The 11,722-nt window shown below is 32.7% G+C and overlaps 1 protein-coding gene across 3 annotated transcripts; it reads right to left on the bottom strand.

Moving 5' to 3' along the window:
- Positions 1 to 6,049: 6,049 nt before the first annotated feature.
- Positions 6,050 to 11,376, bottom strand: LOC115961002. 3 transcript variants are annotated; one of them, XM_031080050.1, is made up of 4 exons: positions 11,088 to 11,376; positions 8,749 to 9,255; positions 7,212 to 7,355; positions 6,050 to 6,493 (listed from the first exon to the last, which is right to left on the bottom strand). In XM_031080050.1, the coding sequence occupies exons 1-4, from the start codon at positions 11,190 to 11,192 to the stop codon at positions 6,407 to 6,409; spliced, it is 843 nt and encodes a 280-aa protein (XP_030935910.1). In that variant the 5' UTR covers positions 11,193 to 11,376; the 3' UTR covers positions 6,050 to 6,406. The 3 variants fall into 3 exon arrangements, with proteins under 3 accessions (XP_030935910.1, XP_030935911.1, XP_030935912.1); XM_031080051.1 differs by lacking the exon at positions 11,088 to 11,376 and adding an exon at positions 9,957 to 10,403; XM_031080052.1 differs by lacking the exon at positions 6,050 to 6,493 and having other exon boundaries at positions 7,234 to 7,393.
- Positions 11,377 to 11,722: the final 346 nt, after the last annotated feature.

The raw sequence follows: 11,722 nt of genomic DNA, 5'->3' as shown, positions 1-11,722 counted from the left end.
CCATAGTGTATTGAATTTTGATATAGTACCATGTTTCATTCGGTGTTTTGGGTTGATATGGCTTTGTTAAATTGTCACTTTGGATCGCTGCAAATCTAAGCTTTTGTGGGGGCCATCATGATCATACCCTGAATCTGTGAAATAAATCCATCAATTTTTGGTTGAGGATGTCTTTGGTGGATTCATAGATGAAATTTGTTTATGGGTACGATTCCATGGATGTCCTTCATGATTTCTCCACTTTTTTCTGCAAGTTCAAGTTCACACAGCCACACAGGACAATTCATCGGAACCTAGGAGCTGGGATTCGAATTTTTCTTTTTTCTTTTTTTAATTTAATTTTTGGGCTTCTATTTTTATTATTCTTTTCATTTTTGGGTGTTTCGATTTTTATTTTTATTTTTGTAAAACTTAAATTGTAGTAACAGATTCGGTCTTTGAAGGGTATTTCGGGAACTATGATACGGATTCCAATTCATTATTTGAGTGTTATTCATGAATCTAGTATTGAATCTTTTGTCGACAAATTCTACATGGTTTCTGTTTTTAATAATGATTTTGTTGTACCAAATTTTTTTTTGTATTGATTGATTTACGAGCGAGCCAAATTTACGAGCTTGACGAAGATGACCTCCATGGTTGTACTTGTACCTACCAATACCATGAGAGTTGTCACAATTTCTCTTTCATTTTTTTGGGTTTTGTATTTACTTTGGCAGTGTTTTATTACTTATTTGGCTTATTGCTGAATGCTGATACGTTGAAAAAGTCTTCGAATCCGAGGTTGAAAAGCCTGAGCTGAGTTTGCACCATTTTGAATGGTAAAGTACCAATCGATAAACTGTTTGGTCTATGAATTGGATTGACTCGGTTATAGACACACCGATTTGGAACTGTAACTTGGGTTTTGAATTTTGATGTTGTTTCTTTTGGCTGTAGCGGAGGAGGTGGCGGATGAAGAAGAAGAAGAAGACGAGCTTTCACTGTTACTGTGATGATTGGTGGCCATTTACAATCTCAATCATTCTTTGAAAACCGGCTATTATGTTTGGTCTTGAAAACTGAAACAACTATGTCTTGGATATAGATGTATACTGTGTACGTATATTCGATGCATGAGGTATATATTCTCTTCCAACCAAGTTAATCGAACATCTATGATAGTTTGATTTGTAAATTTATTGACCAATTAAGAAAAAGCAAAAACCAAATCAAAGGTTATGATTCAATGATCATTCAAAGTTCTAGTCATATGGGAGGACAAGAGGAGCAAGCATGTGATGACAGGTCAAGGATCAAATAAAATATCTAAGATATTTGATAAATGGTAAGAGGTACGGTAATGTAATAATTATTCATATAGTTTAATTATTCTTTAAAATAATCATTTTTTTTATGAATAGTTATTCTTTAAAATGGAGGATAAATATTCATTTCTAAAATTGTTGTAATAGTTATTCTTTAATAAGTATAATGTTTCTAAACTAAATATATTTCCAAATAAACAAACTTTTCATATGCATATAACGATTATGAAAATAAAAAATCATAAAAATAATTCATTTCTCTTTCTCATTTAGAAAATATTATTTTTTAGGAAATATATTTGTATGCTTAAGATATTTCTTAAAATAGATTTTAAGTTTTATTTTAATGCTACAACTTATAACCAAATTTATAAATATGTTTTATGATTTCATTACAACACATTTTACTTTCAGTAATAAAGATTACCATTCATATTATAATTCTCATTCAGTGTATTAAACATATTTTAAATTTTGAGTAAGATGTTTGGTTTTGAATTAATGAAATTACCCTATAGTTGGATTCAAAGATAATAATAATAACAAGTTCTGAAAAAGATGATAAGAATATGACAGTTTTGGGTGTCTTTTATCAGAGGTTAATGATGGCAAGGCCTAAACTGGGACAGCATATTGGAATTTGGAACACGTTACACTTGAGACCAAGGAAGAAGGTTTGGTATGTTATTTTAGTTAATAATGCATGTTATTTTGACAAGTTGACAGAGTTTTTAAGCATGGTATGGTTTGAAAATGGTTTTGAGGAGATATCCTGAAATGAAATTTCCTTGAAAGTTTTAGTAAAATTTAGCCATAGCTTCTCTATTTCTTTTTCAATTTTATTTCTGGATAGTATAGGACAACCTTTATACTAAATTGGCATAGCTGTGGTTTGAATTATTTAGCTACAGAAGCTATTTCATTAGAAGAAGATTGCCCTTATTAGGAACATCTAATAATAGTGTTTTTAATTCACTTTTATGAATTTGTAAATATATTTATTTGTAATTTTCTGTTGTAAGAGGCAGCGGATTTGGATTGGATCAACAAAAATTGATAAGCTTGAAAAGCCATAAGATATAGACTTCAAGAGGATTCATATGCATTCATATGCTTATATAATTGTAACTGTGAACAATAGAAAAGGTTTAACTATTATTTCAAATGTCAACAAGATTTAGTAGCTCTTTTATAAAAAAAAATTGTATCCTTCGTAAGGAGGTCAACTAATGGTCATACGTCTTGTTTTATAGTATTTATAGATTATAGATTATAGATTTCTTCTTGGGTTTTCTTTTGGTTTGATTTCTGGTAAATGATTTTGAATCTTTTAAAGTTTTAATAATGAGGTAATCAGTAGTAAAGTTTGGGGTACTATTAGAAGAGGATGAACTTGTGTCCTATTGGCAAAGCACAAACTCTTATATCACTAGAAAATTTCGCTAACTTAATTATGAAAAGAAGAAGTTGGGAATCAAAAACACAGTCACAAGGGGAGAAAAAAGGAATTATAGAGAGAATCAAGAAGAGAATTCAAAGTTGCAAACCATTATCAGGATAAATGTTTGGATTACATACAAAGAATCTATTAATTACCATTATTAGGTGAGTTAGCTACAATGATCTAATGGAAGCTCTGCTGGGGTTTTTATATATATATATATAAAAACAATAGTAATATGACTGTTAATTATCGATATTGTTGTCAATTGGTGATCAAGTTGAAACCATAGGTGCTCCTTGAAGAAGTGAGTGGAAAGTTAGTGTGTAAAATCCATAATAGAATAATCTAACTAGGTTAGAGCTGCATGGGATACGCGAGTAAGTCACTACTGGAGCTAGCAACTAGAAATAAGGATTAGTTTCAATTATAAAGACTTCAACTTAGTTAGTAGACTTTTCCTTGGGGTTGGTGGCTAAACTCTTGGTGTGTTTTTTCCTTTGGTGGTTACCATTGGCTTTCTACATCCCTTATATTTTTGCACTTATATTATTGTGGTTTGTTTTTATGGTATAATTAACCTTGTATTGTGTCATTTATATTTTTGAACTTATATTATTGTGATTTGTTGTTGTGGTATAATTAACCCTGAATTAAAATCCTTCTCATAATCGGTTAATTAATCAACCTGACTTAATTTTGCTATAACTTAATAAATGGGATCTAGTTTTGAACCATTTTGTTTTCAATGACAATATAATTTGTAATATTTTGTCATATCTTGAATCAGTTGGGCCTCACAGAGAGCCCACGACATCTTGGATGATCAAAAATGGGGGACATATGGCTCGATAATTGAGCTCAAATTGCTTATTCAATGTGGGAAGCAATCAATTTGTGGGAGGAAAAATATGAGGGAGAAGTGAGGTTTAATGGTGGGTTGGATTTGATGTGATTTGAACTAGTGGAGCCTATATTGCATAGTTTGAAAATGATATATGATTAGGCTGGTGTAATTTTGTCTTAGTGTGTACTTCCTTCTTAGCCTGAATTGGACTTAACACGTATGAAATTGTGAAACTACAAGGATAAATTTTTTGCTGAGCAAAACTTAGGTACAATATTTAGGTGATATTCATTAAGTTTCATTCTTAAAATTTTGTCATGTGACTTTTTTTTCATGGATGGAAGTGTATGTTTTAGTTAAGTAGCCACATGATTGAATTTTAAGAAAGAAACCTAAGGAATAGCACCTAAGGTATTGTAAATAAATATTGTCCTTTCCCATTAAGGTTTAAGTCTTTTTTTTTTTTTTGGTTTTGGGTAAGCTATGAATAGGGAATTGAGAAAAGTAACCAAATGGTAAAGGAAAGGTCTATGATGGTAAACAAGAAGTCTATTGCAAAATAAGTGCTACACAAATAACATTTTCACAACAAATTTTATGTGGTAAATTATTATTAGTTCTAATTTGAACCCGCCACTAAAATTACTTTTTTGTGTACCAGTAACAGTTAATAACAATCTGTCACTTATGATTTGTTATAAAAGTGTCATGAATGTTATGCAAATAGTTCTTTTATTGTCTGCCTAACTAGAAGTTTAGTCCAGAAGCACATGCCAAAATCTCTGTAGTCAACAAGTTCCCCACGGATCTATCATACACCTTAAAACGTGGCTTTGGAGTTAAAAACTTAGGATCTTCTCGAGAGTGATGCTTCAACAACGTGTTTTTTCTGGTCATGTTTGCTTGATGTCCATTGTCCCGACACTAAGTGCATGAAGCACTTTTGCATATCACTACGAAAAAGTGCATGAAGCAAACTTACAATAATAGGGTGGAGTCTAATCTTCTAGCTGATTATTATTTTGTGTAAATTGTACCCAATCCAACTCTATGCAAGGAGGTGATATACTATTTATCCGATATATGTGACTCACGTCACCATACTCTTGCATGAGAGTGAATCTCTGGCTTCTATTCTATATGAGAGGGTGGTTACATTCCAATTTGGAATACTTCTTGTAGACCAAGCAAAACCAAAATGTACTCATATTTGGAAGAAATAAATTGATATGAGTAAAGATTTTCTAGCTTGACAAAAATAAGTCAAATCAGAATCTGACCCATGATTAAACAAGTTGGGTAAGCTCACATAGCTTTTCAACTAAAACCCATCTTAATTCTTTTTTTCTTTTTTAAATGTAATTGAGTGAACTCACAATTTTACATACAGAAAATCTGCCAGTCCACCCAAATCAGGGGGATTTTTTGACCCATTAGGGGAGACAAGATTAACAGATTACGAAAGAGGCTGGAAATCAGTAGACAGTAGTCTAGGTTTTCTTAACCCAAACTCAAGTTGACTCAACACAAGCTTGACCCAATGTAACTTTTGGCAGGTCTAATTTTATTACCCTTAAAAGTATGAAGGGAATGAGAGAGGAGGGAGTGAAAAGTAGAATAGATACTCATCCTCTGATATGAATGTTCTAAAGATTTAAAGGGAATGATAGTATATATCCCTCACGGATGTTTGGTTGTAAGGTGGAAAGAATAGGAAATTATAATATATAAAGGAATGGACAAATTTACATTCCTTTGTTAAACTCTATACCTAAAAATTAAAATAATAATAATAATAAAGGTCAACTTGAAAGTTGAAAAGTACATAAAAATTCATTAAATCAAAATTCCTTCCCCACTATATGCCCAAAAAATTAAAAAAATTCCTAACCCCTCTAAATTCTCCCAGATTTGGGGGAATTTAAAAGTGGTTTGGAGGGGTTTTTAACCCTCTACTTATCCTCAAATCCTAAATATATACATAAAACAAATCCAAAGAAGGGAGAATCAAATCTCCATTCCTCATCTAAACATATCCTAAGATTAAAAGCTTTCAAAATTCTTATTTTCATACAAGACTATACAAAAAAAAAAAAAATAAAATAAAATAAAATTCTTATATATTTCACATATGCAAATAGGTCTGCAAATGGTGTGGATGCCCCAACGCCTCACAAAGCAAGCCCATTAGGATTGCCACATTAGTTCTAGTGATCATCTAAGAAGGCTCATGTAACCATGCTGTCGGCAGTTAATAGTTCAATCAGTGTCAATGCTTCTGGCAGACGAATTCTCCTGCTCATGTACTTTTGAAAGAAGAAAAAAGGAACATCTGCAAAGTTCCTACTTTTATTTTGGGTCATCTCTTTCTACCGAACAAAGGAATAAAGGGATGGAAAAGAAAGTAAGATAGAAAAAGTTGCAGTTTAGAAGCTTATATTCATGACTGTGATGTGTGACCAACACCATAATTGGTAGTGCCATTTGTTAAGTAGAAGCATGAATAAAGAGATGAGTACATTGCCATTACATAACATATATATGAACAAGTACAAATTTTTGCTTCCCCTCTTATTTTAGCAAACCTTATATACAACCCTACTCCTGCACTTCAGTCTACTAGGCAGTTATTACTACAAATAAAGAGATCAAGGCTACAATAGCAGGGGTCTTGTTTATTGAGTTATACCTGTTCAAACTTAACATTGACTCCAAAAGTTCTATTTTCCAGGGTATGCTATCTCTTTCATTACTTCATGGACCTAGCTGCTTCTTTTCTATGCTCCCTCAAACTGAATTAGTTAACAGTTATTACCTCTTTCCATCAGATTCTTCAGTCTTTGCAAACCTTCCACGGATCCTTGGTTGACTGTCAGCAAGGGCCTTCCTGCAAGCATACTGAAAACAAAGCCAAATTATAAGTTTAATTAATCAGCTCAATGGCTAAATCCGTGCATGGAAAACTAATGGAAAAGATTGTTGAAGTCTTGAAGCCAAGAATATATGTACAAGTGAAAGCATAATGAGGGAGTCTTCTATGGGTTCTCATCTCATTTAATGTTCTAGGCAAAGCAAGTCATGACTGGGAATTATTGTAGGTGTACATCAACCAATTAGATAACTTCTTGAGGCCCCAGGAAGTATGAGGGAGTCTTATATGGGTTCTCATCTCATTTAATGTTCTAGGCAAAGCAAGTCATGACTGGGAATTATTGAAGGTGTGCATCAACCAATCAGATAATTTCCTGAGGCCCCAGGATGTAATGACAAAGGTCGATTAGTAGCTCTCCTTGTATCAAAATTCAAAGGTCATTATTTTATGCCAAAAGCAAAAATATTCCAAGGCAATAGTTTACAAGAGTGGTTTTCTAGACATCACTGATAGCAAACTTCAAAAGAAGAACACACAATTGGATATGCATGAATCCATCTCTTTTGATATGGTGTTTACTTCTTCTCTTGCATATGCAGGGGGATGGCAACAGTTGGACACTGTGCATAGTTTACTTGCAATAAAGATCTGATTCTATCAACATTTAGTTCACTTTGAAATTTTTGAAAAAATATTAATTGATGAAAATATAACTTATGTACACAATATTTAATATTAAAGTACCTTGATTTTCCTGCCAAAGTTCCTCTTTGTCTTCTTATTCCTATATCTGGAAAGCTTTTCCTGGCGCTCTTCAGTAGTGCAGTTGCTAATTGTTAATGGACGCTCATGAGGAGAGGGGATGAGGCTCATGCCATTACCAAGAGCCTGTCATAAAAACTCAGTATCAATGACCCAGCCCAATCCTGTTGAAAATGACCAGAAACATCTAAACATTTCTCAGTCCATAGACTTTGTTACAAAGTCAATGAATGCTTGGTGTTCAATTGCAAGTAAATGAATCTCTAGAATCTGGTGGTCTAAACATTCAAATGAAGAGCAGGGAGGAGGGAATTAAAAAAGAAATAAAATATAAATAAAATAAAATAAAATAAAAAACTAAAGAGATAATCAACAGGTTGTGATTTAAAGGGCTGATAACATTACTAGACTATGGCTGTATGAATTTATCTGGTTCTCAACTGAAAAAACAACATTGATAAATGTTTGTGAGAAACCTGATGCATTGAAACTTCAGTCACAAGCATTACCTGATAGTCACGTAGTATTTGTAAATGGTCATAGATTGTTCTAAAAGGAGGTTAATTGAATTTTTCATAAAGGGGAAATAGGGTTGTCAATTTTATTTTCAAGCAGCAGGGTCCATCCAGGGGAAGCTGTAGGTTCTATTGATATTAACCCCAGAAAAATATTATATTACAGAAGCATACTATATATTAATATCTAAAAAGAGTGGGGCAGACAAAAGGAGAATATTCTCTTCTTGCAGAATATTGGGTGTATTCTAGATTTTTTTTAATTTATTTATAAAAAAAAAAAAAAAGAAAAAAAAAAAGAAGAAGCTCATATTGGCAGGCCTCCCAACAGAATATAGTAATTACTTGATTAAGACTCTACAGGAATACTTTTGAGGCAAAATTTAAATCAACAGAATGTCTTAAGCACACCCACCAACATTATGCACTTCCAAAGGTGAACAATTTCAGGACAGCAATGATTGCCTTTCATGAGTGGCTTTTAACACCACTAGCATGGTAAAAGCATAAAAAAATACATGCGAGCTCACAAGGCACATACAACCTCTGAATTGATCTTCTTTTTTATTTTTATTTTTTGGTTAAGTAATCTCTACATTGAGCATGTGCCTAAAATTTCTAACAAAATGAGTCCAAAGACATCATCCAAAAACCTGTGAATTACTTAATGAGTATTTGAAATAGTAGTAATATAAATGTGATCCTTGGTCAGAAATTACAAAGTCCAACATATTCAACTCAACTTAGCCTTAATCCCAACTATACGAGTCTTAAAACAACTTAAAAAACCCCACAGCAAATAGTTGAAAATTTTAGTTACATGCATCATGTTTTCCCCTTCGCCTTCAATTTATTATTATTACTTTTCTTAACATAATCTCTTCTAGAACCTAATCTATGTAAATAAGTGATGTTTCATTCTGGTAAGAAATCAAAAGTTGTATCCTTCCTCAACCAAGGAAAATAAACATGTCAGAAAACAATGTAAATTATTTAAGTCTGACCTTAATGTCTCCTTCACTAAATGCCCTCCGCATTCCATAAACTGAACCAAAATCCATTCCAGGAAAATCCAGGAAACTTGGTTTCATTGCAGCTCCATGCATCCAGTCCATTGAGCTTAAACATTCTGAGCTAACACTTTTCTGGAATGGTATATCAGGAAATGGTTTGTTTTCTTGAATTTGGTTTTCATCTGTCCTCATAAAAGGAATTTTGGTATCCATCCCATCAGAGAGTGGAGCTTCTATGGCTGCTTTTTCCAAGAGATCCTTCCTGCACTCATAGAAAACCTCATTCAAAAGCTGCTCATTTCGAAGTGATTCAATGTCTGCAACCTTGAGCCCTTGGGTGGAGATGACATCCTCCCCACAAGATATAATTGACATGGCAGCTGTCATGGGATCAAGGCTCACAACTGGTTCTTCAATGATGGGTTCTGGAGCTTTGAAAAGATCCCCTTCTCCTCCCAAGTCATATTCCAAGATAGTGGAGGTCTGAACCAGGTTGCCCTGCATTACACAAAGGGAAAATAAATTAATAAGTAACAAAGAATTACTGTTGACTGTGAAACACCTTACTCTTGACACTATTCTCAGAAAGGGAGATGTAGTAATGATCAGAGAATAAAAAATGCCACACAAGTTATTAAACTGTTTCTAGATTCCGGTAGTCATCAGACAAAGAGTAGCAGTATTATTTTTGCAAGTTTTTACCATTTAACAACATGCTTAAACAAGAAAAATCACTTTCTCAAAAAAAAAAGAAAAAAAAAGAAGAAGAAGAAGAAGAATCATGTTTACACACAATATTGATCATAAAAGTATGCCAGATTTATATTTGAACAGGCAGCTCTAAGCCAATTAAGGTTATGCATTATGCACTTATGCTCAAATTGGTATCCCCAAAATACGAGCGGAAATGATAGCTTTATAATTTCAGATAAAGAACTCAGGGGTTTTAGAGAACAAGCAGCAAGCATGGTTTTCATTCTTTTGAAATTATGTATTTGGTCTAGGAATAAATGGACGTGCACTTGATATTAAATCAAGTGAGTTTTCCAGAATGGAACTTCCAAAATTGTCAGGCACAAAAAGTCGTTGTTGCAAATTCATCCAAAGCAAGAAAGAAAAAATTAAAAAAGAAACATTTAGAAAAGCTGGCCATATTTATCTTCTCAATTAAATCTTGCAGAAACTGGTATAGTAGTTACTGAAATTTGAACCCAAAATTCCTTCAGACAAGCCAAATTTCCATAAGTAAGCATTTGGATGGAAAGGAAAAACCCCAAAATCAAAAGAACTTTCCCTTCCCAAAACTAAAGTTAATATCTTCTTCACATGCACTTTATCTATCAAGAAACCCTATCAAGTTGCCTAAAAAATCTTATATAGATGGCTAAACCACCAAACCACTTAAAAAGGATACTAAAATTTTCAGGTAATTCATCCACTTTTAGCAAAAGCAAAGATCCACAACAACTTTGTCAAAGGCAATTTTTCTTTCTTTCTCCTTTTCCCAAATTTAGTGTTCACACTAAGCAAAGACCATTGAATAAAAATAAAGTTAAATATTATAACTTTCCCTTTTCCTTTACTTTTTATCTCTTTCCACAACAAATAAATAAAAAGGAAAAAAAAAACTTCTACGCTCACTTTGTTGTCTCCAAGTAAGTGCTGTGAAAAGTAACAAACCCAACAAAGAGTTCACATCAGAAATTTAAGAAAAAATGGAAGAAAGAGTAAAACACACGGAACCATGATTGAGAAAATGTTTTCCATCTAGATTCCTTTTCTTTTCTATCATTTTCCAGGTCCAGCATGTAAAGCTAATCCCAGCTGTTTCCAAATGTGTTCAGACAATTTTTGGTAAAAATCAAAGAAAATGAAAGATCTTTTTTTAACCAAATTTGTGTAAACCCAACAGCATAAAACATAAAGATGCCACACTTTTATTACTTACATATTAGTACCCTTTTTTTTCTTTTTTCTTTTTTTTTTTTCTTTTTTTTCAGCTAGCAAATATTAGAGTGGGCCAAAAAGAAAAAACCAAACATAAATCTCTCAAAATTTTACAACTTGAGCTTTGATATCACTGAAACAAAAATTGCTCCATTTGCTTTGTCCCTATTTCTCAGCAAGCAATAAGAAGATAATTCAGAGTACAAAACAACAAAACAGACACTTAAAAAGTACACAAATGAACAGTAAAAAACCAAACTTTAGAGCAAATTAGCTCCAAAGCCAGTTCAAAACAAGACAAACAAATGAAGATCAAACAAACCCACAAAGCCAAAACAAAAAGAAATGGAAAAAAAAAAAAAAAAGAGAGAGACAGACAGTACCATTGAAGCATTGCACTTCTGGGTTTTACAGTACTCCTCAAGTTGTTGAACTTCCTGAGAGAAATTCTGAAAGTAAGGGAACAAAAGACCAGCCTCGGCATACATTTTCCAACACTTCACACGCTTAACTAAGCTTCCAGAGAGACACACAGGTTTTATAAAGAGAAGAGGTTTTAATTCACTTCCCCTAAGAAAAAACAGAGTGACAAAAGCAGAGCAGTCCTACAAAGAGAAATTGGCAACTTGGGTTGGTATGTTGTTGGGCTCTGATTTTAGCACTATAAGGAGGAGAGAGAATGACATATATATAATAAATTATTGGGTGGTAATTAGAGTCAATTTTATAGTTTTTTGCTTTTATTTTTTATTTTTTATTTTTTATGTGTGATGATGTAAGAAAATAGAATAAGGACAAGTTTGGAAAAAGGACATCATTCATCATCTTTATAATGCACTACTCCCACTCCTATGTCTCTTATCATACTATTTTCTTTTTCTTTTTCTTTTTTTTTAAATTTTTGTGATATTTGTTATTGGGAAAAAAACTATTTTTGGTACTATTATTGTAATGCAATTTGTAATAGACTAACAGGTGAATTGTACCAAGCCAGAATCTGTGGACATGTTTGTGGGCT

Source organism: Quercus lobata, chromosome 9 (assembly GCF_001633185.2).
Source record: "Quercus lobata isolate SW786 chromosome 9, ValleyOak3.0 Primary Assembly, whole genome shotgun sequence".
In the NCBI taxonomy this organism is placed as follows: domain Eukaryota; kingdom Viridiplantae; phylum Streptophyta; class Magnoliopsida; order Fagales; family Fagaceae; genus Quercus; species Quercus lobata.
This window is presented reverse-complemented; position numbering and strand designations above follow the sequence as displayed.

Coding starts and splice junctions, on each gene's coding strand:
- LOC115961002 (XM_031080050.1), bottom strand. CDS start 11,192: ATGTATGCCGAGGCTGGTCTTTTGTTCCCTTACTTTCAGAATTTCTCT. Junction 9,256..11,087: donor AGAAGTGCAATGCTTCAATG/GTACTGTCTGTC, acceptor TGTGTAATGCAG/GGCAACCTGGTTCAGACCTC. Junction 6,494..7,211: donor ACTTTGGCAGGAAAATCAAG/GTACTTTAATAT, acceptor CTTTGTTTTCAG/TATGCTTGCAGGAAGGCCCT.